The 24750-nt window shown below is 47.1% G+C and overlaps 1 protein-coding gene across 4 annotated transcripts in view; it reads right to left on the bottom strand.

Annotated features, from left to right (window-relative positions):
• The window catches only part of amot (angiomotin), a 186424-nt gene that overhangs the window by 71693 nt on the left and 89981 nt on the right, over window positions 1-24750 (bottom strand). For 3 of the 4 annotated variants that reach the window (XM_072505694.1, XM_072505697.1, XM_072505698.1), the window contains exons 2-3: window positions 5695-5862; window positions 370-1285 (exon numbers count right to left, since the gene is read on the bottom strand). In XM_072505694.1, the coding sequence (XP_072361795.1) occupies window positions 370-1226 (857 nt within the window). In that variant the 5' untranslated portion in view covers window positions 1227-1285; window positions 5695-5862. Of the gene's footprint in view, window positions 1-369; window positions 1286-5401; window positions 5670-5694; window positions 5863-24750 lie in introns of those variants that run through there. The other variant, XM_072505695.1, reaches the window with a different exon arrangement.

Genomic DNA, 24750 nt, shown 5'->3' with positions numbered 1-24750 from the left:
CAAAATCGTCTACTAGAACGAAACTAGAACTTGCAGGTTATAACCATCTGGAATTTTTACCCACGGGGTGGATAGAATGTGCAACCCATTAATAGGAGTGGTGCCTGTGGTGAGTAGCGTAGACGCACTTGAGGGGAGGCTAGACAAGCAAATAAGGATGAAAAAAAAAACAAAAGTTATGTTGATAGGATTAGATAAGGGTGGAAGGAATTTTGTATGCTGCATAATTACCAGCTTAGAGTAGAATGGCCTGTTTCTTTCCTGTACATTCTATGTAGAATCATAAAATGAGACTTTGCTCTTCCCTCACCCATAAAGACAAAACTATGTTTGAGACTAAGATCTTAGAATGGACCTTCACTTATTTACCTGGCAGCTCCGTACTCTGGAGGTGGCTGGTACCTCAAAACAGGAACATCTGGCTTGATGTGTTGTGAGTTTGGGCCAGGTTTAAATATCTCTGGCGTCATTCCCATTCTAAAGTCACTGTAAAAAGTCCCATAATCCTGAGTAACAGGCAACGCTGACATATTTTTGTATGGATAGTCTGGTGGAGGCCCCCGATGGTCTATGCCTTTCATGGAAGTCTGAGACAAAACATGGCCAGCATGTGTGTAGAATTCGTTTGCCTGTTGGGGCGAAATTACACTGCTTGCAATCGAGGATTGTGCTTTGACACCACTTGTAGCTAAGGAGAGTTGCATAAGGCGTTCACTCAGAGAGCGGACATGACCTTGTTTCAAGTCTTTAAGTCCATCGTCTTGGTGAACCTTTCCAGCACCCACCCTCTGGACCGTGGACCGCCCTTCAGTTCTCATCTTTTGATTATTTATTCCAGTAACAAAGAAAGCAGTTCCCGCTGCTGTATGCTGCTGTCCTCTGAAAAACTGAGATTGGACCTTGGCTTCTTCGTAAGTTGGCAGTTCCTCGGTATTCTGTGCTGCCCGGTTCTGCAGTTGCTTCTCCATGACGCTATTGTCAACTTGCAGCTCCTGGCCCTGGGGTTCCTGTCGTGCAGAATGTGGGACCATTTGACGCTCATCTTGTGTCAGGCCATCGTTTGGAGGTACTACAGACCCACTTGTGTTGTAGGCGATGACATTTACTGTTGCCTGCTGGTGCAAGGCAAGGAGGTTTCGATTCTCAGTGGGGTTTCCATATCGGAGCTGCTCCTGCAACAAACGGTGTAGAACTGTCCCACTTGCTCCTTCTTCTGAATTTCTCATCTCAAGCCCGTGTGTTCTGTAAACGTCTTGCAGCTGGTGGACATCAAAGTGAGCCTTGCCTTTAGGAAGAAAAACCATTAGCAAAATCAGTAGAGATAAAACAATGTTAAGTCACAATCTCCGATTTTTGTTTGCACATATACACAATAAAATACACTAATGAGTAGAACTACAGAAGAATTGTTTTCTGAACCAAATTTTTGCCTCATTCATGCTTCCAAATAAAGTTTCAAGGCAAATTGAAGAGATCTAAAAGAAATGTTTATTCTTCATTAAAAATAACTTCTAGTCCCTTCTTACTTCCTCAGTGGCTAGGTGGGTATTTGATGTACTTGTTGTTGTAATGAACCACACAAACTAGGTCAATCCCAGGTAGTATTAATCTGAGGTGGCCAATATTTCCCAGCTATATGTCACCACCACCTCTCACGACTCCTCTATGGTTATTAAATTATCAGTCCGCTTATCCGATGTTCAGCACTGAATAAGAAATCTCCTTCAGTGAAGACTGAAACCACTGTTTGTGGTCCCCGCTCCGATATCTATTCCCTGACTGCCAACTCCATCCCTCCTTCCTGGCAACAGTCTGAAATTAAATCAGTCTGTTCACAACCTTGACGTGAACCTCATATTCATGCCATCTCAATAAGACCGCCTATTTCCATTTCCATAATCTCTCTCGACTTCACCTGCCTCAGTTAGTACCTCGAGACTCAACTATTCCTGGTTGGTCTCCTACATTCCACCCTCTAAACCTGAGGTCATCCAAACTCTACTGCCCGTCTTAACTTGCAGCAAGCCCTATTCTCCTATTACCTTGTGTTTGCAGAAATGGCTCCTGATCAAGCAACATCTTTATTTTAAAATTCTCTTTCTGGTTTTCAAATTCCTCTCTGTCTTTGCCATCCTTATACCTGTAATCTCCCACAACCCCCTGAAGTGCAAGCCCTCCTCTAATTCTGGCCTCCTGTGCAATCCCAATCATTATTGCTCGCCCCTAGGTGGCTATACCCTCATTTACCTAGGTCCCAAGCTGTGGAATTTCCTCCCTCTCTCGATTGCCTCATTTAGGGCACTCCTTGAAACCTTCCTCTTTGACCAAGTTGACTTCAAGTGTCCTTTTTTTTAAAAAAATGCTGCTCAAAGCACCTGGAGACATTTCCCCATGTTAAAGATGCTATATAAATGTAAGTTGTTGTTGTGGTAAAGAGGGCGGAGAGATTTGCTGCAACTGGACAGCAGAGGAAAAAGGAAACAGAATTGAACTCGGATTATTGCTCCTTACTGCTATCCAGTAAGCACTAATGGAAGTTCATGAATGAACATCCAACAAAACAAAGTTGAGCCAAGCAACGATAGTCAGGTCCCCATTGATACTGAAGTGTTTGGAGATGCCCTGTGGTCATGATATCTGCCACATAATTACAATCTTTTTTCCTTTTTGTGGTCAATTGCTGATACTGAAGCAATGATGACCTGACAACCTGCTGGCATCCATGAAATTGTTGCTTAGCATAAACTTCAAGCTTAAGCAAAAGGAAGGGCCAAAGAACAAAACCCAGGGTGTTGGGAGTTGAATGGGCTTGGACCCTTTTCATGCACAGAACTCGTTTCTCTGTCAAACATGGTATTCTTTTTCACTCTGGCAAGAATACAACCACTTTGACTGCCAAGGCTGGAACAAACAGCCTGTCACATGAAAGGTTATTCTGTCATTTCACTGTTCAAATATAGAGAGGCATGTAAAAGTAAATGGTGCTATTGTCCAGCTGCCGTTTAAAAGAAATGAATCAATAATACAATCCAGCTCAATTGTGTATATGCAGTGATTAAACTGTGTGGAATGTGGTTCCACCTCGTATGGAATTTTTATAAGCTCTTCTGATCCTGTAATATACACCAACTTTTTATTAAGGAGTGCTGCTACACCTTCTACAAAACCAATGTGTACCACAGCTATTTTTCTTTAATGGGTAGTACTAAACCAATTCCTTACGAAAATGAAGTAAAAACAAATGCCCTGAAAACAGGTCAACATTTGTGTTGGCTACTTTCATCAAAATTAAAATGTTCTGATAAAGTATTCCCAACCAAAATATTAACCTATCTTACCTTTCACGTGCTGACTGACCTGCTGGACATATCCCGCATTTCTTTTTTCTTATTAATCAATTCTAATGGTTTTAACCTAAGTTTGTTTATTTCATCATCAATTTGTTGCAGAAAGAGCATCTTCAGTGGATTAGATGGCTTTAACTGAACTCCTCATCAAATTAGTCTAATGTGCTTTAAACATTATATGTGAATCACAGAGTGCTAATACTCCAAAACAGTGACAAAATGTCAAACTGGGCAGATCACTAATGCCACATTTCCATATAAAAGATCAAGAATTGCCACGTTTTAAGTGTATAAATGTAGATTGTCATATGATTTTGGGTACAGTTTAGGCCACAACGAAAAAGGGAACAGAAAAACCAAGTAGTTTTATCGCTTACTGTATCACACATTGGCAGCAGTGAATGAACGAGGCAAGGTGGTGTGAAAATAAAGTCATATCCAAGTCAACAAGCAGTGATGTTACACCAAATGTTTCTTGCACAATGGTCTTCACTCATCGTCTCAAGATGCTCCCTGTACTACCAGCATTTTCCCATCTCTCTCCAAACAACTCAACATTGGGCCCAAAATATATCATTGTACGGTTTCCACAATTCAGGTGAACACAATATGAACATTTTACACGTCTACCAATATCCTTCACTAGAAACCTAGCAACAGTGAAAAGGTTACCATGATTTGACAGATAAGTCAAAATATTATGCAAATGTATTAGTTAGTGTCTGCCTATGTATCAGAACACTAGCTTCTATGCAGGAGGTTCCAATGAATTTTAAAAATGCATTTTATTCATTCATTGCTGAGTTTAGGTGTTTTTTGTGGACAGACAGTGAGGGGAAATTAAACAAAGCAGAGTCAAGTAAAGGTAGCACCAAATGAAACTGAAATTGCCATTTTCTTGGGGAAAGGCACGAGTCATTACTCAGTGGAAATAAAGCAGGATATGGAGTAAGATAACATTTGAGAACAAGCATACTTTGCTTCTTTTGATGAATCTTTCAATTTTTTCTCCTATTCACTCAAGTGAACCCCTTACATAATTTCCTAGTCAAGAGGTGCTCTACTCTCGGGTATCAGCAGCAAAGGCATCTATAATAAAAGGCAATTTTGCTTTATCTTAAGAAATTATTATTCCCACAGGTTACGCTCATTGCTCGTCTCTCCCTTTAAATTTCTAACATTGGGTGCTGAGCTCCAAAGAGATGATGGGATCCAATGAAAACCAGAATACTTCAGTGCGCGAAGATCCCAGCTTTCCTGTTAATTTAACTGCATGAAGAAACCTTAAATCAGAGGCAGGTCCATGTGTGCACATTTTGATAGATCTAGAGGAATAGTCTGTTTTACATGGTTGCAGCTATTTGTACAGTGAATGAGTTTGAATGTAAAAACACTTTTAAAAACGCACTTAGGGTATGGTGTTGTGAATCTCCCCACCACTGTGAGCAGGCTTCCATTTAGCAGTTCACACAGATGACAAATCTGTGAGTAGATAGTCAAATGGTGGTTACTTCATGAGCACAAACTCATATCCTAATCTTCTCCTAGCCTCTAATGAGAGTTGTCACTTATTTTCTTTTTACGTATTTCATCATAGCTATAGTTCAGAAACTGAAATTATCAAACACCCATTCCCTGCTTTCCCAGTGCAAAATACAGCATTATTCCCATTTCAAATTAGGCGCTATTGGGCTATGCTAAATTGCCCCTCAGTGTCCAAAGGTTAGATGGGGTTACTGGGTAGGCTGGAGGCTTGGGCTTAAGTAGTGTGCTCTTTCCAAAGGCCGGTGCATTCCCATTGGGCCGAATGGCCTCCTTTTGCACTGTAGGGATTCTACGAATTGACTGTAAAGAGCTTTGAGCTATCGTAACATTGTGAAAGGTACTACATAAATGCAAGGACTTACTTTTCTTTTAAGAAATCTAAAGTTACCAGTCACATCGAATGCAGCATGCAGAATAAAATGATAGGACATTATAACATGAGATTAGGGTGGTTATGATGTGGTCTTCCATAAAACTCCAACAAAAAGAGCATGAAAAATTCACCTTACCCAGAGAACAAACGGACCTCATGTGCACATTCACGTTCTCCATTGTGTTCATGTAAAAAGGCAGGAAGCAGAATGAATTTCTAACTCACTCTTCAGTCATGGTTTGTTGAGGAAAGCCTGCTTCAAACATGTTAAAACAGTTTCTGCTTTTTATGACTGAACTCTTAAGTCTTAAAATCTCCGTCAATCTGTGGAAAAAGTCTTGTATAAAGTTCTGCAATCGCTCCTCAGTCCTGAACAATTGTACAGTGCAGTGACCAAGCAGTGTCATTCACGTTAATGGTTACAAGTACCTGTTTCTCTTTCACTCTTTTCAATGTCCTCCTCCGCTATTGTGGAGAGCTCATGCCTTAGCAGTAACTGGCTGTGTTCCTCCAAGTAAACGGCATCTTGCTCAAACAGACACTTGGCTCCTTGTAGGACAGACTGCCGATCACAAAAATCCTTCACACCCAGTGACTCTACCAGAAGTTAAAGGAGAATAAAACATCAGCCAATCAACAGGTTTAGCTTCCTTCACTGCCCATTGTAAACTGCAGCTCATATGTAAATTATATCAGCACAAGATCAAAAGCATACCAAAGAGATGAGATCACACGAATTACCCGGATAATCTTTAAACAATAGTACCTGAGTAATTCCCTTAAAGGCAAATGTGCCTGCCAAGTTTTCAAAACATGAACATAGCACAATGTGCACACTTGGATCAACAAAACAGATTATAGCTTCCCCCCAACCCCAGCCTTGGAATGACCCTATGGCTTCAGCGGTAAGGCTTTCTGGCTTCATTTATAACTCTCGCAAGAAACTATCGAGGCTCTCATTTCTTTTACTTTTAAGTATTCTGTAACTATACCTGAGCTTCATTTAATGGAGTCCAATTAGCTGTAGTGGGTAAAGCGCCAGGACACCCAGCCATTCCCACCAGCTCTGTGACAGAATACAGAATTGCGTTCGGTGAGGGAGCGCACTAGAGTTCTCAGTCAGAAGGCATCCGTTGAAGTTTCGGTTCTACTCAACATTCACAATTCAATACAATTTGGGTAAACCTCTGAACTTCTCACCCCCTCAGCTCACACAACACATTAATAACCTTAAACATTTTCCTGTACGAGTCCATTATCCCTACTTACAAAATAACTTTACCTATCGAGTTATATCAAAATCAGAACATATGAATTAGGAGCTTGAATAGGCCACTCAGCCCCCCGAGCCTGCTCCGCCATTCAATACGATCATGGCTGATCTATTGTAACCTCAACCCCACATTCCTGCCTACCCCCAATAATCTGTCATCTTCTTGTTAATCAAGAATCTAGCGTGCCCTGCCTTAAATCTATTCAAAGATTTTGCTTCCACTGCCTTTTGATGAAGAGAGTTCCAGAGACTCTCAACCCTCAAAAAAAATCTTCTGGTCTTTGTCTTAAAGGAGCAACCCACCCCAGTCCAACGCCGACATTTCCACATTAAAGGAACACGCCCTTATTTTTAAACAGTCACCCCTAGTTCTAGATTTGCCCACAAGAAGAAACATCCTTTCCACATCCACCCTGTCAAGGCCCAGCAGGAGCGACCAAGTCATCTTTTACTCTTCTAAATACTCATGGTTAAAAACTGAGGGGCGGGATCCAAGGGCCACGCTGCACCAGAAAAGCAGCACGCCGCAGCGCAGCGTGGCCCTTGAAAGCCAGGGAACTCCGCTCCCGGGATCTACCCGGTTCACCAAACCTCGCGAGATCCAATGCGATCTCATGAGACGTTGCGATGTGAATCCCGCCCATTGTTGGCAAGGTCACATTTTGGCAAATCTGCATATTAGACAAAATCAGTAAGCCCCTCTCTATTGTGAAGATCCCCAAGGTGCCTGAGGCTTTGGGATTCATCCCCTTCGCCCTGGAGACCTTGATCGAGTGCCGTTCTGCACTCGTCCCCGCAAAAGGGGACCAGACGGAAGGGCGCTCATGGGAGTCTCCAAGGATATCGGAGGTCCCCAAATGCATGCCCTTTGGGTAGGGTGGTGCCCTGACACTGCTGGTGCTACCTGGGCACCCTGGATGTGCCACCTTGGCACGCGAGAAGTGCTAGCCTGGCACTCTGCCAGTGTCATCTGGGTGCCAGTCTGGCACTGCCAAGGTGCCCAGGCTGCACTGTAAGCTGGCTCCTTTTAAAAAAAAAATAGCTTCCCGATCTCTCGCTACAATGTAAAAAACGGGGCTACGTGTGGCCTCGGCTGCGCATTCCCTGTTCAGGCCCCTACTTAACGCTAGTCACATTGAATAGCCATATGTTTCCCAGCACTGCGGGATACACGCGACAATATGCGTCACTTGGGGACTTTGTTCCCTTTTGGGAGAACTGCGCCCATAGTGTCATTCCATAAGACCAGAAGACATAGGAGCGGAATTCGGCCACTCGGCCGTGCCTTTGCTCCATATCCCTACAATCCTCCCGATTCAAGTAATCATCTAATGCCCCCTTGGATGCCTCGATTGAACCTGTCTCTGCCACATTTCCAGGCAGTGTATTTCAGACCCGAGCCACCCATTGTGTGGTTGAAAATGGATGGAGCTTCACGAGATTCCTCTTGTTTGGAGGTTATCTATGAATTCAGTCAGGGCAGGAAAGACTGGATGATGTTTGGAAAAACAGCTAAAAGAATACATCAGCTCTGGTTCTTAAACTGCTCGAGAGTTGAGAGATAAAACCAGACCTACACCGTAAGTAGGATAAATGCCAGGCCTCTGACGCAGCTGGAATTGGAAGTTGGTATTTCGTATAAGGCAAAGTTGGTATGGGGAGAAAGGACTGGAAAACCTGAAGCTAAGTAATCCCCAAAAAAGGGTTGCAGTTATAGAATTTTGGAAGTAATCAGCGTGGTTCAGTTTAAAACCATAGCACCAGGCTACTGAAGACCAAGGATGTTTAAAGCCATTGCACAGGAGTCACAGGAAGGTCCATGGCTGAGCTATGTCCAGAGTCATGATATTTTAAAGGAAAGTTGGAAGGTAGCTTAACCACAGGAGATGATGATAGTGGTAATGTCTTGGATGAGTAATATAGAGGCCCAGGTAATGTGCTGAGAACAAGGGTTCAAATCCAACCATGGCAGCTGCTGGAATTTAAGTTCAATTAACAAATCTAGAATTGAAAGCTAGTTTCAGTAATGGTGACCATGAATTGTAAAAAAAACACATCTGGTTCAGTAATGTCCTTCAGGGAAGGAAATCTGCCTACCTTACCTGCCCTGACCTACATGTGACACCAGACCGACTGCAATGTGGGTAACTCTTAAATGCCTTCTGAAGTGGCCTTGCAAGCCACTCACTTCAAGGGCAATTAGGGATTGGGCACCAAATGCTGGCCTTGCCAGCAATGCCCACATCCCATGAAAAAAAAAAGAAAACAGAACTGTTGTTGTTCAAACCATACAAGGTACAACATGCAAGTCTCCCAAAATAAAACTCTGTCCTTAATTCTGTTCCAACCTGTTACGGGGCTCAACCTTCTGCCTCGTGATAATCAAAGCTGCTGTGATCTAAACAAAGCATTACACAAAAGCACATTTCGACGGATGCTGCAAGTCTGAATTAAAAACAGAAAATGCTGGAAATACTCAATTTGTCAAGCAGTATCAGCAGAGAGAGAAAGAAAGTCAATGTTGCAGGTCAATGACCTATCATCAGAATTAGAAAAGGCAATGCAACAGGTTTTATGCGAGTACAGAAACAGAAAAATCAAATGGCAAGACCCGTGACAGGAAGACAGCACACATCATCATTGCAATTCTTTCACATTTCACTATAGAGCAGGGGTTCCCAAACAGGGGTCTGCGGTACTAGTGGCCGCCACGTGATCAGCAAATGCCGGTTCAAAAGCTACAACCGACCATTTTCAAAAATAATTACAGCAATGAAATAGGCCAATCAGAGCAAGGGCCCTTGGAGCACTGGATGCTGACAGGCTGCAGTGATAGGAAAGGTTTTTCTATGATTGCCCCATTTGATTTATTCCATCTCGCTGTTGCTGGGCAGAAAGTTTTATGGTTAATTGTGAGGATTGATCTTGTGAATGGAGCAGATGGTAAAAAGAGGCGGCGAGAAGCATGTGTGGGAGAACAGGGATTTTGGGCCTCAGAGAGGCATGCGAGCGAGAGCTGGGGGTGGGGGGGGGGGGTGGGGGGGGGGGGGTTGGAGCACGGAGAGACTGGGGAGGAGGGGTGTGTAGGCCAAGGAGATACATGAGAGGGCGGTGGGGGAAACGTGCATGTGCGCACGCGTGAGAGAGGGAGGTCGTGTGTCCAACATGAAAGTCAGATTTCCAGCTTCATTGTTCCCATTAAAAATGACAAAAGGTATGACTTAAGTATTTTTTCAATAAGGAGACTTTGTAATTATTACCAGGTATACACACCGAAGTGGGTACTACTTCCAAGGGTTAATGTGAGGGGGCCATGTAGCTGGCGAATGTTCTTGGGAAGCCCTGCTGTAGAGCAATGCCACAGTCACCAGTGACACAACAATCGGAGAATTCCTGACTCTCGCTGGGTCCCACAAGGTGACATGGGTACTGTATCTTCTACTTATCTCATGCCTAATGGGTTTTTCTTTGAATCAGATTAAATTTTTTTTACAAAATGGGACCGTGTCCACTACAGCACTTACAGACAAGAGAGTCTGCATTCACATTTTTAAAATTTGGCAGGATTCTTTAAGTAGTAGAAAAGAGAGAGAAGGGGTAGCATTGGGTCATTATTTTTTGCCAATTCCAAAATAACCTCCATGCCACACAATATCCTGACCTGGACGTATAGTGTCATTCCGTCATCGTCACTGGGTTTTGTAGCCATCTGGGATGGCCACTTACAAAGGATCCCGGGAAATAGGGACACCTGCAAAGGACCATGGGAAATATGGTCAACCCAGGACTCAGGCATAAGCTCAGAGCTTATGTATATTGGCAACTCAGATAACTAGACGCTATCGAAACCCCCAGCTACTTTGCATTCTAATGGCCCATTTCCCCAGAACAAAAGACCTGTACTCAGGTAACAGATACAGAAACAGATTCATCGGCGCCACTCCCTTTGCTCAGGGAGCCCAAAAAGCCAAGGTCAATGACCGTTCAGGACACGCCCCACCATCAAGGCACCCGCCCCTTTATTGGCCAAAATCGAAGGCAGCAATCGAAGCCTGACGAATTATTGGGTCCAAAGCTAAGGACCGCCCAAAACAGCACAAAACCCCAGAAGGATAAAGAGACACACTGCTGTGTGTTCAGTCTCTCTTGGCCCCGTAGCTCGGTCCCTCTTGGCCCCGACCCATGCCTAAAACCAAGTGCAGCATCACGACCAGAAGACAAGTTCAAGACCAACGATCGCTACCATATGGATGAGCCCAGCAGAAACGAAGTCACTTCTTCAGACGAGCCACACCAGATCCGAACAAAGGCCTTGTTCCTCTGCATAAAGCCGGGTGTCTGAGTTAAGTATAGGTTATTGCAGTTGTTAGGTGTAGTTTAACTTGTAGTGTTTTATGTTGCATGTCGAAGTAATACTTGTGTGTAAATAAACTATCTTTGAACTTGAACTGACTAACTGGTTGTTTGGTCTTTGATCGATATCCGGTAAAACCTTGTGGTGGTATCATTTGATACCTGGCGCCTCTGAAAAGCATCACTGTCATATCTAGTTAATTTGGCAACATTATTGGTGATGCTGGTGGGATAGTATTCCACTCATTAAAAAGAGCAACATTATTGGCGTCTCCGGTGCCGATTGGCAACACTTTAAAACCTTGAAAGTCCCTAGCCTGGAACAACACTGTGGGAGGATCTTCAGAACGCAGACTGCAATAGTTTAAGAATGTGGCCAGACACCACCTTCACATGGGATGAGCAATTAATGCCAGCAGTCCCAGTGATGTCTACAACCAAGAACAAATAAAAAATTGGCTGGAGCCAGAATAAAGTGCGACAGGGTCCCAGGATCATTGTCATAAGCTAAGCAAATATCATACTGAAAAAATTTGTAACTTTAAAACAAATATTTCCACACATGCAGGCAGAGTAAAGACATGTATTTTGAAAGCCAGACTTGAGGTTTAGTTTGCATTTTTTAAATTTCCAGACAGCACACTCACAAACCAGACTGTCCAGTCCAAACCTTGAGCAGATGACAACCCTGTAGGGGAGGGATTAAATTTTGAATATATATCATTATTTAAAATCTGCATTACCGACATGAGCTCTGCAGTGACAAGAAGTGTCCTTTCACCTGTGGGGTCCAGGTTAAAGGTGATGAAAAAACTTTAAGAAAACGTTGAAAGAGAAAAACAGTGACAAAAAGAAGCTCAAGAGTAAAGGAGCAAGCTGCCTGCAAGATCAGATGGCAATATCAGAGTGAAAGGCGAGGCCCTGGAAAGTGAGAAAATTGGAATAAAACAGAATTGAGAGTGCAAGCAGGAATAGGAGGAATGAGCGGAATAAGGAGATTACTGAAGAGCGGTTAGGGGGTGCATCATGAAGCATTTTTAAAGAAAAGGGGAAGGGTCTTGGGCCAAATCTTCAAAGGAGAGGCATTGGATTGCCACTCCGTTCCTACATTTTGTTAAAACAACCAAGATGGAGCTTAGCATTTCTCACCCAGGCTTCCGAACTAGGCCTCTGTGGAAATGCATCTCTTCCAGGAGTCCTCCTTCGCAGAATGGGAACTGATCCACAGTGAAAAAAAACCTTTATTTCCTGCTTCACATTCTCTTTGTTGACTGAGGTAGCCATTCTGGCAAAAGCATCAAGTTGGATGGGGCAATATTTTCCTTTTGCACCTGTCACGACCCCCTAGCCTAGTGTGCGGTCAATTCCACCCCGCTTGACCCAGAGTCACAACACAAGTAAAATTAGATGTTATTTTAAAATATTTTGGCTGAGCCCAATAAACTGCAATCACCAGCTTTGCAAATTGAACACAAAAAGCCTTTTATTATTTAACAGTAGTTTAATTAAACTGTCAAAAATGTAACTGCCTACCTTTTTTTTTCATAAATTTAGAGTACCCAATTATATATATATTTTTCCAATTAAGGGGCAATTTAGCGTGGCCAATCCACTTAACCTGCACATCTTTAGGTTGTGGGGTTGAAACCCACGCAGACATGGGGAAAATGTGCAAACTTCACACGGCAGTGAGCCGGGCCAGATTGAACCCGGGGCCTCAGCAACGTAGGCCACCGTGCTGCCCAACTGCCTACCTAATACTCCTTTGCCAATACCCCCCTTTCCTGCTCAATATACACACAGACGCCACACACAAAATAGAGGGAAAGGGTGATGGGGAGGGACCAAATCAATGATAAAATAAAAGGAAAAAGGATCTCTGATGCACCAGGTTTTTGAAGAATAAAACAGTTATTTACTTTAGCAGAGGCTCCTTCTTCTTTCAAGATCTAATCACATCTGCCCAGCTCTCTCAAACGCATCAAGCAAGAACCAATCACAGACTGTTGTCAGCCAGAACACTGTCCCTGACCAACCCACAGATTGCCTGCCAGCCAATTAACCCGACTTCCTCTAAAGCTGGGTCTTAAGATTCACCCGGCACCAGCGAATCGGTTTTCTCCTCCTCCGAAAAAGATAACCCGGATGTCCTGATAAGCAGGCTGCTTCAGCTCGAGTCACTGCTTAAAGGCACATTCCAATGATGGATGCATGGACCAAAACTAATAAAGAAATGGGAACAAAGGGAAACCGAGCGGAAGGACTCTAACAACTTCAACCTGCTGCACGTTTCTTTGTGCATTGTTTTACCAGCAATGCTAGTCACTTCCATAAGATTCTGTGATAAGCAGTCTGCACGGCTTAGAGTTAGGCCCTACTAACCAGTATCTAACTGTACTATAGGGTAACTAAGGATATAATAGTATGCTGCTGTAATCCAAACTGGACATTAATGTCTTTCGCAAGTATACCATTCCAATCTTTTCACAAGCAAGCTGAGTAAACACTTGATAAGACAAGGCCAGATACGAATTCTGACACTGTTATTTCACAGCAAGTAAACATACATGACAATAGTTGTGAGCAGACTCCGGTCCAATTGGTACAACTTGCCTTTGTGTGAAAATAAAAGATGATAAACACACCAAGCGTTCCCTCATCGGTATGACAATTTGCTTGAATTAACTTTGTCATGCCCTTTTGCACTTTAACCTCCGAGTCTGGCAAAAGGTTATCCACCTAGCGCTCGTTTTTCCAAAAGTAAAAATGTGAACATTTCCATCTCGATTCACTTGTCCATAATTCTGATGGGAAGGCCAAATAAACCCTACCCACACCCCAGAACCACGCCACACAAAGGATGCGAGGGGATAATCAATTACTGACCAGGGCTCACAAATTGCTTTTTGTTTGCAATTTCTGAAGGAAACAACTTAGATGCCATGGTAACGAGCATTATAATCGGATTCCATAGAGTGCTTGTATTTTTAAACTTTGGGAACTTTGGTACAAAATTCTAACATTAAAATGCAACTATTTTCAAAATCCTCTCTATGGAAAAGAATTGTCAAATGTTCTCAAAATGTGACAGAAGAATACTATGAAAACATTCTGAAGAGCAAAATATTTTGAACATCTGATTTTTTGTTATAAAAGAGGCAATGCGACTTCCGGTTGCGGTGATGCCTTGCTAGCCGCACGTTTCAGCGGCTCCAGCTCCGACGGACCTTCGGGCTCTTTTAAGAGCCCCAACGGGAAATTTTTGGGCGACGTAACCCGGTGTGGGGTGAGTGAGAAGGGAGTCCCCCCCCCCCAACGAAGGAGGAAAATACCGCCGGCGGCGGCTGCAGCGCGAGGAATCGTCGACCAAAGAGACAGAAAGGGAGAAGCACAAGATGGCGGCGGAGAAAGCGCAGGCGACATGGGGGCCCGAGCAGGACGAATTTTTGAGACGGTGCGTGGAGCTACTAAAGAGGGAGGTGCTGACCCCGATGCTACAGGCAATTGAGGGGCTCAAGGAGACACAAAAGACCCAGGAGACAGAGCTCCGCGTGGTGGAGCAGAAGGTGACGGATAATGAGGACGAGATCCTGGGTCTGGCGGTCAAAACTAAGACGCACGAGGCACTTCATAAAAAGTGTACTGAAAGGATCGAGGCCCTAGAAAACGGAACGCGAAGGAAGAACCTTCGGATACTGGGTCTCCCTGAGGGTGTGGAAGGAGTGGACTGTGGAGCTTATGCAAGTACGATGCTGAGCTCACTGATGGGTGCTGAGGCCCCTACGGGCCCCTTGGAGGTGGAGTGGGCACATCGGACCCCGGCGAGAAGACCAAAAGCGGGAGAACCACCCAGGGCGATAATCGTGCGATTTCACCGCCTTAAGGATAGAGAAGAGGTCCTGAGATGGGCTAAAAAGGTGCGGAGTAGCAGATGGGAGAATGCAGTGGTACGGGTGTACCAGGATTGGAGTGCGGAGGTGGCGAGAAGGAGGGCGAGTTTTAACCGAGCCAAGGAGGTGTTGCATAAAAAGGTGAAGTTCGGGATGCTGCAGCCGGCAAGACTATGGGTCACGTATCAGGAGAGACACCATTATTTTGAGACGGCGGAGGAAGCATGGACCTTTATTAAAGAGGAGAAATTGGATCGGAACTGAGGGACTGATACTGCAGGAAATGTTATTGTTAATGTTATGGTTGATGTTAATAGAGAAGTAAATTGGGAAGGGGGGGGGACATTGGGAAATGTGGGCGCCGGTGAGGGGGGAAAGACGGGACATAGATGGAGAATGAAGAAGGGGAGTGGGAGGGGAAAGGGAGCTGCGCCACAAGAGGCGGGTCAGGTAAAGGGATGTTCCCGCGCCAGAAAGAATATGGCGGGAAGACAGGCGCAAGGCGGATGGGAGTTCCCCACACGGGGGGGGTCGAGGAGTGAGCAGGAGTAGCCGGGGTCAGTTGAAGTCAGCTGACTTACGGAAGTAATATGGGGGAGCAATCACGCTAGAAAGAGATCTAGCGGGGGGGGGGGGGGGGGGGAACTGGGTTGCTGCTGCGGAAATCCAAAAGGAAATGGATAAAGAGTGGGTGGACGGGGATGGTATGCGGAGGCGGGATATGGGACTGGCCTAGAGAAGGTAATGGCTAGTCGACACGGGAGGGGGGCAGGTAGCCCCCTAGTGAGGCTGATCACGTGGAACTTGAGAGGCCTGAACGGACCGATAAAAAGGGCCCGAGTGCTCGCGCATTTGAAAGGACTAAGGGCAGACGTGGTCATGCTCCAAGAGACGCACCTAAAGGTGGCGGACCAAGTTAGGTTAAGGAAAGGATGGGTGGGACAGGTGTTCCACTCAGGAATAGACGCAAAGAACAGAGGGGTGGCCATATTGGTGGGGAAACGGGTAGCATTTGAAGCAAAGAACATCGTAGCAGATAGCGGAGGTAGATATGTAATGGTGAGTGGCAGGCTGGAGGGAATGGAGGTCGTGTTGGTTAATGTATATGCCTCGAACTGGGACGATGCGGGATTTATGAGACGGATGCTGGGGCGTATACCGGACCTGGAGGTAGGAAACTTGATTTTAGGAGGGGACTTTAATACTGTGCTGGACCCGGGGCTAGATAGATCCAGCTCAAAGACCGGAAGAAGGCCGGCAGCGGCCAAGGTGCTTAAGGGGTTTATGGACCAAATGGGGGGAGTGGATCCATGGCGATTTCTTAGACCTAGGGCTAGGGAGTTCTCCTTCTTCTCCCATGTCCATAAAGTGTACTCCCGGATAGATTTTTTTGTTTTGGGAAGGTCGTTGATCTCTAGGGTGGAAGAAGCTGAGTATTCAGCCATAGCGGTTTCGGACCATGCCCCACATTGGGTGGACCTGAAATTAGGAGAGGAAAGGGAGCAGAGAGCACTCTGGCGATTAGATGTGGGATTGATGGCGGATGAGGGAGTGTGTGCAAGAGTGCGGGGGTGTATCGAGAGATACCTGGAGGTCAATGACGATGCCGAGGTCCCTGTGGGAGTGGTATGGGAAGCACTAAAAGCGGTGGTCAGGGGAGAGCTGATCTCCATTGGGGCCCACAAAAGGAAAACAGAGGCCAAGGAAAGGGAAAGATTACTGGGGGAGATTTTAAGGGTGGATAGGGAATTTGCAGAGACCCCGGAGGAGGGACTGTACAGGGAGAGGAGACAACTCCAGACGGAGTTTGACCTTCTGACCACCAGAAAGGCGGAGGTGCTGTGGAGGAAGGCACAGGGGAGGAGGTATGAATATGGGGAAAAGGCTAGCCGCCTGCTGGCTTATCAATTGCGAAAGAGGACAGCAGCGAGGGAGATAGGAGGAATTAGAGACGAAAAGGGAGACACGGTGCGAAGAGCAGGAAAGATAAATGAGGTGTTCAAGACCTTCTATGAGGGACTGTATAGGTCTCAACCCCCAGAGGGAGAGGAGGGGATGCGGCAGTTCCTGGATCAATTGAGGTTCCCGAGGGTGGAGGAGCAGGAGGTGGTAGGCCTGGGGGCACCGATTGGGGTGGACGAGGTGATTAAGGGACTGGGGAGCATGCAAGCAGGGAAGGCTCCGGGACCAGACGGGTTCCCGGTGGAATTTTACAGAAAATATGTGGACTTGTTGGCCCCGTTGATGGTGAGGACGTTCAATGAGGCCAGGGAAGGAGGGACTTTACCCCCGACAATGTCGGAGGCGACGATATCGCTAATTTTGAAGAGGGATAAAGATCCGTTGCAGTGCGGGTCCTATAGACCTATTTCATTATTGAACGTGGACGCCAAATTGCTGGCAAAGGTACTGGCATCGAGGATAGAGGACTGTGTCCCGGGGGTGGTGCACGAAGACCAGACAGGGTTCGTAAAAGGGAGACAACTGAATGTGAACGTGCGACGACTATTAGGGGTGATGATGATGCCCCCAGTGGAGGGGGAGGCAGAGATAGTGGCGGCAATGGATGCAGAGAAGGCATTTGATAGGGTGGAGTGGGAGTATTTATGGGAAGTGTTAAGGAGGTTTGGGTTCGGGAACGGGTTTATTAGCTGGGTCAAACTTCTTTATGGGGCCCCAACGGCAAGTGTAGTTACGGGCCGACAAAGATCAGAGTATTTCCGACTATATAGGGGAACAAGACAGGGATGCCCGCTGTCTCCATTGTTGTTCGCGTTGGCAATTGAACCTCTGGCCATGGCGTTGAGAGACTCCAGGAAATGGAGAGGGGTGATTAGAGGGGGAGAGGAACACCGAGTCTCGCTATACGCAGATGACCTATTGTTATACGTGTCGGACCCAGCGGGGGGGATGATAGAGGTTATGCGAATGTTGAGGGAGTTCGGGGATTTCTCGGGGTATAGGCTAAACATGGGGAAGAGTGAATTATTTGTGATACATCCAGGGCACCAGAGTAGAGAGATAGAAGGCCTGCCTCTAAGGAAAGTGGAAAGGAACTTCCGATACCTGGGGATTCAGATCGCTAGGAGCTGGGGAACCTTGCACAGACTTAATCTGACACGGCTGGTAGAACAAATGGAGGAGGACCTCAAGAGGTGGGACATGCAGCCTCTGTCGCTGGCGGGCAGGGTGCAGGCAATTAAGATGATGGTCCTCCCGAGGTTCTTATTTGTATTTCAATGTCTCCCTATACTAATCACTAAGACCTTTTTCAATAAAATAGACAGGAGCATCACAAGCTTTGTGTGGGCAGGGAAAGTTCCGAGAGTAAGGAGGGGGTTCCTTCAGCGTAGCAGGGACAGAGGAGGATTGGCACTACCGAACTTGGGCGATTACTATTGGGCCGCCAATGTGGCAATGATACGTAAATGGATGATGGAGGGTGAGGGAGCGGCGTGGAAAAGACTGGAGAGAATGTCCTGTAAAGGGACAAGTTTAGAGGTGCTGGTGACGGCGCCGCTACCGTTCTCACCAAAAAAGTTTACCACGAACCCGGTGGTGGCGGCAACACTGAAAATCTGGGGACAGTGGAGGCGACAGAGAGGGGTGCGGGGAGCCCTGGTGGGGTCCCCAATCAGGAACAACCATAGGTTCGCCCCAGGAAGAATGGATGGAGGATTTCAGAGCTGGCACCAGTTGGGAATTAGGAGGGTGGGAGATTTATTTATAGATGGGACTCTTGCGAGCTTGGGAGCATTGGAGGAAAAGTATAACTTGCCCCAGGGAAGCTTTCTGAGATATATGCAGGTGAGGGCGTTTACCAGACAACAGGTGAGGGAATTGCCGCTGCTCCCGAAACAGGGGACTCAGGACAGAGTGCTTTCAGGGGTGTGGGTCGAAGAGGGCAAGGTGTCAGAGATATACCGAGAGATGAGGGAAGAGGGGAAGTAGTCGGTGGGCGAACTAAAAGGAAAGTGGGAAGAGGAGCTAGGGGAGGAGATTGAGGAAAGTATGTGGGCTGATGCCCTAAGCAGGGTAAACTCCTCTTCCTCATGCGCCAGGCTTAGCCTGATTCAATTCAAGGTGCTACATAGAGCACACATAACGGGAGCAAGATTGAGCAGGTTCTTTGGAGTGGCGGACAAATGTGGGAGGTGCGGCGGAAGCCCGGCAAACCACGCACATATGTTTTGGGCGTGCCCGGCACTGGAGGGGTATTGGAAGGGAGTGACGGGAGTGATTTCGAAGGTGGTGACGGCCCGGGTCAAACCAGGCTGGGGGCTAGCTCTATTTGGAGTTGCGGATGAGCCGGGAGTGCAGGAGGCGAAAGAGGCCGACGTTGTGGCCTTTGCGTCCCTAGTAGCCCGGCGTAGGATCCTACTCATGTGGAAGGAGGCGAAACCCCCCGGACTGGAGGCCTGGGTAAACGATATGGCGGGGTTCATTAAACTGGAGCAGATAAAGTTTGCCCTGAGAGGATCGGCTCAAGGGTTCACCAGGCGGTGGCAGCCATTTCTCGACTACCTTGGGAACGTTAGAGGGAAGACAGATGACCAGCAGCAGCAACCCAGGGGGGGGGGGGGGGGTTAGTTTAGTTTATGTCAAACGACTATGGGGTTTAGTTATTTGTGTATTGTTAAAATTTCTTCACTGTTACGTTTGCTTTGTAAGAGGGAAAAAACTGTTGTTTGGAAAACAAATTTCAATAAAATATATATTTTTTAAAAAATAAAAGAGGCAATGCTAAAGAAAGGAAATAGGTGCTGGGTGATCTTTAGTAAACACAGGTGACTGAGCAAATGAGCACATAATTCAACACTCACGCTGCACAATTTTCATATTCTGTGACACAATAACTTGATTAATTCACAAACTGTTAACCGTCTCCAGAATTTATGTACAGTTTTTTTAAATTACAGATTTTTTTTACCCTTCACGAGTCAGAGAAAGATGCAATTTCCAAAGTTCTCGCTGTCACCCCCATCGCTTCCCTTACTGCTTTCCGCCCTGTACAAGCTATTTTCGGCCAGGAAACGCTGTTCCTATTTTTCTTTCCGGGAAACCATGAACTACAAGGGATAAGTCTGCTTTTGAATTTAGAGAAAGGCCCATATGTGATGGTCAAAATGACAGTATAGACGAGGCAAATATCGAATGCCTAATGAGCAACTGCCTTAAAGAATACAAGAGGAGGCATTTACACCTTGCTGATCAACTGCATTGATTGATTTCATGCACAAAATTAAAATCTTGCTAACTAAAAAAAATCCCGCCCCTCCAAAACTGAGTACACAAGCAAAACGCATGTGCCATTTACTAACCCTCTCTACCTTCCTGCGACAGAAAGGAGGGGGGGGGTTTCATTTAAACAGCGCTAATTTCATCTCTCACTGCCCATCCATAAACAGAAAGGTATTTTTGATTTGCTTCCTCCCTTTATAAGCGGTGGCATATTTCCTGACCCCTCAGTTCTGCTGTCACCCAATTTTCTATTAATAACCCCACTGCAAACGCAAGACAGGCTGAACTCAAAGGGTTAGTTTAATTGCACATACTCAAAACGCAGGAGGCGGCTCACACAGTAAAAGGATAAAGAAAGATTTACAGTGCACAGACCACATAGAAAAATGGTGTTTCATGGTGGGTTCCAGAGTCGAAGTCCAATGAGGTATTCCTTCACGAAGGATGGCGGGCTGAATGCTGATGTTGTATAATTTGCTTTTCTGGTGGTCGACCCTTTGTCTGGAACCCCAAGATGGTTAAGTGACCCAACCATTAAAAATTGAAAATGTGGTTTAGCATAACAGACTCTGGTTGGCCAACCTGGGTCATGAAATGCAGATGGCCTTTGTACAGATCTCTTTGAATTTAGCCTGGGCAACCCATAGGAGGTTCACCGGTAACAAAGGTGCAAATGTCTTTATTACTGCCAGCTAGTTCCTTTTGCCCGGGGATCTCAGACAGGCATATAATTCAGCCATTTTAAAAAGGTCTTTATGTCCAGTTTTTAAAATCTTTGAAATAGCCAGGAGGATATCCAAGTGCATTTTATAAAAATATACAGTGTGAGGTCTTAGTTCCTCACAACGGTCTTTGATTTGTACATAAATAAAGATAGACGATCAATTGAAGAGAGCTCTCTGCTAAGAATTATTCCAGTAGGGCAGCTTGGTGGTGCAGCTTTTGGGGTACTTATCTACCATTTTACAAAGTCACTGCTTTCAAACAAAGTTTTGGTGTTTCCACAGTGGTGGAGAAACAAATTGAAACAGTGCATGATCCCTCAATCCCAATTTTTTTTTAATGCAGTTTCTGTGTACCCTCCAAGCAATACAATCAAAAATAGCATCAATAGAAGGCCTGGGACAGTTTTGTGAGCCAACCTCTCACCCAGGGAACAACAAAGGACATGCATATGTGAAAGGATAAGTAACATGGTTATAAATATAAATGTGTCCTGAGTGCAGCTAAAGGTGTGTGTGCGTGATATTTACAGCATGTACATGTGGCGTAACTATATACAAGGGGCGATGTCAGGTGTGACATGCTAACGAGGTTGTACCATAACAAAAGAAGAACAACGTTGAAATTTGGACCGATCAAACGAGGCCTGGAACGATAAAACAGTGACATGTTACAATACAGTAGTTGCTAAAATGTGATGTGTGAACAGTCTCATAAGTCCAGTCTAGTAGGTGGGCAACGAATTCGGGTTGACCACCTCAAGGGTGGGTCGAGAACCACCGGCTGAGGTGCGAGCCTGGCCACGGACGGCGATAGAAGGGGCATGGTATATGGCAGCTCCACGAAGTCGCTATCAGGAACCAGTGGAGGACACGGCGTCTGTGTATGGTTCCGTTGCGAGCGTGGAAGTAGGCGAAGGGCTCGGCGATTGCGCCTACGCACGGGTCCATCCGGCATGCGTACCAGGAACGAGCGGGGAGCCACGTGTCGGAGAACTTCGGCAGGTGCTGACCAGCCACCGTCTGGTAGGTGAATGCGGACGTTGTCTCCAGGGGCCATGGAGGGAAGGTCAGTTGCCCTTGTGTCGTACGATCTCTTCTGGCGATCGCGCTGCAGTTGCATCCTATGCAGTACCGGAGCATGGTCTATTGTTGGTGCCAGGATGGAAGGCACAATGGTTCTGAGGGCGCGACCCGCCAGCAGCTGTGCTGGCGAGAGAGCCGTGGCTAGTGGGGCCGAGCGATAGGCCAGCAGGGCGAGGTAGAAGTCCGACCCGGCAGCAGCAGCCTTGCAGAGGAGCCGCTTGGCAATGTGAACGCCCTTCTCCGCCTTTCCATTGGACTGGGGATGCAGAGGGCTGGACGTCACGTGTGTGAAGCCATACGAGGCCGCAAAGGACGACCATTCATGGCTGGCAAAACAGGGTCCATTGTCCGACATGACAGTCATCGGAATGCCGTGGGCGAGCAAAGGTGTGTTTGCAGGCCCTGATGACAGCAGGCAACGTGAGATCGTGCAGGCGTATGACTTCTGGGTAATTGGAGAAGTAGTCCACTATGATAACATAGTCCATGCCAAGCGCGTGAAATAGGTCGACACCCACCTTCGCCCAGGGGGACGTCACCAGCTCATGGGGCAGAAGCGTCTCAGGAGGTTGCGCCGGCTGAAACCTTTGGCAGGTTGTACAGTTGATCACCATGTTGGCAATATCGTCACTGATGCCCGGCCAGTATACCGCCTCTCGGGCCCTCCGTCTGCACTTCTCGACCCCCAAGTGGCCTTCGTGTATTTGATCGAGAACCAGCTGGCGCATACTGTGCGGAATCACAATCCGGTCCAGCTTCAGAAGGATCCCATCAATGGTGGCTAGGTCGTCTCGTACATTATAGAACTGCGGGCACTGCCCTTTGAGCCTCCTCCCGTCATGTGGCGCATCACTCGCTGTAAAAGGGGGTCGGCCGCTGTCTCTCGGCGGATGCGGGCCAGACTGGAGTCACCAGCCGGCAGATTTGCCGCTGTCAAGGCCACCTGTGCCTCGACCTGACATACGAACCCCTCCGCATCTGGCGGCGTGCTCACTGCTCTGAATAGGGCATCCGCCATGATGAGTTCCTTCCCTGGAGTGTAGACCAGTTGGAAGTCGTACCTCCTGAGTTTAAGTAGGATGCGCTGGAGGCGAGGGGTCATCTCGTTCAGGTCCTTGTTTATTATGCTGACCAGGGGGCGGTGGTCAGTTTCGACCCTGAACCGTGGAAGACCATAGACGTAATCGTGGAACTTGTCTAAACCGGTTAGCAAGCCCAGGCATTCTTTTTCGATTTTATCGTAGCGCTGCTCTGTGGGGGTCATGGCCCGCGACGCATAGGCAACCGGGGCCCATGACGACGTGTCATCCCTCTGCAGGAGCACTGCTCCAATGCCGGATTGGCTGGCATCAGTTGAGATTTTGGTGGGACGAGACGTGTCGAAGAACGCCAACACTGGTGCCGTGGTGAGTTTGTATTTGAGCTCCTCCCATTCCAGCTGGTGTGTGTGTTGCCACTAGAACTCTGTGGATTTTCTGACGAGGTGGCGCAGAGTCGTCGTGTGGGAGGCAAGGTTGGGAATGAACTTCCCCAGGAAGTTGACCATGCCAAGGAAGCGTAGGACAGCCTTCTTGTCGGCCGGCCGCGGCATGGCTGTGATGGCGCTCACCTTGTCTGCATCCGGACGGACCCCTGACCGGGAGATATGGTCCCCCAGGAACTTCAACTCGATCTGGCCAAAAGCGCACTTGGCTCGGTTGAGGCGCAGGCTGTTTTCCCGTATGCGAGCAAAAATGCGTTGGAGACGATGTATGTGCTCCTGCGGTGTGGTGGACCAGATGATGACATTGTCCACATATATGCGCACCCCTTCGATGCCTTCCATCATCTGCTCCATGATTCTGTGGAAGACCTCGGATGCCGAGTGGATGCCAAATGGCATCCGGTTGTCGCAGAATCTGCCGAAAGGGGTGTTGAAGGTACATAGCTTTCGGCTGGACGGGTCCAGTTGGATCTGCCAAAATCCTTTAGAAGCATCCAGTTTTGTGAATATCTTCGCTTGGGCCATTTCACTGGTGATCTCCTCCCGTTTGGGTATGGGATAATGTTCCTGCATAATGTTATTATTGAGGTCTTTGGGGTCTATACAGATGCGGAGCTCGCCAGAGGGCTTCTTGACACACACACCATGGAGCTGACCCATGGCGTGGGCTCCGTGACCCTGGATAGGACCCCTTGGTCCTGGAGATCCTGCAGCTGCAGCTTGAGGAGGTTTTTAAGTGGCGCAGGAACCCTGCGAGGTGTGTGAACGACCGGGATGGCGTCCGGTTTGAGGCGAATTCGGTAGGTGTATGACAGTGTTCCCATGCCTTTGAATGCCTCCTGGTTGTGGGCGAGGAGCGATTGGAGCTGTGCGCTGAACTCTGCATCCGGGAAGTCAGTCGTGCCGTCTGGAGACAGAGAGAGAATTTGTTGCACAAGGTGGAGAGCCTTACATGCCTGTGCGCCCAGCAGGGAGCCCTTCGATGAGCCAACTATCTCGAACGAGAGTGTGGCCGTGTGTGTTTTGTGTGTCACCTGGAGCTGGCAGGATCCCATGGCCGGGATAACGTTCCCGTTGTAGTCAACCATCTTGCACCGGGATGGCTGGATTGGTGGTCTGACCTTCATGGCATAGAATGCTGACCATGCTATGAGGTTGGCGGAGGCGCCAGTGTCCAGGCGGAAAGTGATCGGCGATCGGTTGACCGTCAGGGTGGCGCTCCATTCATCGGCCGGATTGATGGTGTTAACCCGGTTAGCATCAATGACCGCAACCCGGAAGGCGTCTTGGTCATCTGTGTCGTCGGTTTGGATGTTGTGATGTGGAGGCTGGATGGTCCGCACGTGTCTGCGAGGTTGTCGGAGATGCGGAAGATCCACAGGTTGAGTCGCTCGACAGTAGGCAGCGTAGTGGCCCATCTTGCCACAGCGTAGGCAT

Source organism: Scyliorhinus torazame, chromosome 5 (genome assembly GCF_047496885.1).
Source record: "Scyliorhinus torazame isolate Kashiwa2021f chromosome 5, sScyTor2.1, whole genome shotgun sequence".
In the NCBI taxonomy this organism is placed as follows: Eukaryota; Metazoa; Chordata; class Chondrichthyes; order Carcharhiniformes; family Scyliorhinidae; genus Scyliorhinus; species Scyliorhinus torazame.
This window is presented reverse-complemented; position numbering and strand designations above follow the sequence as displayed.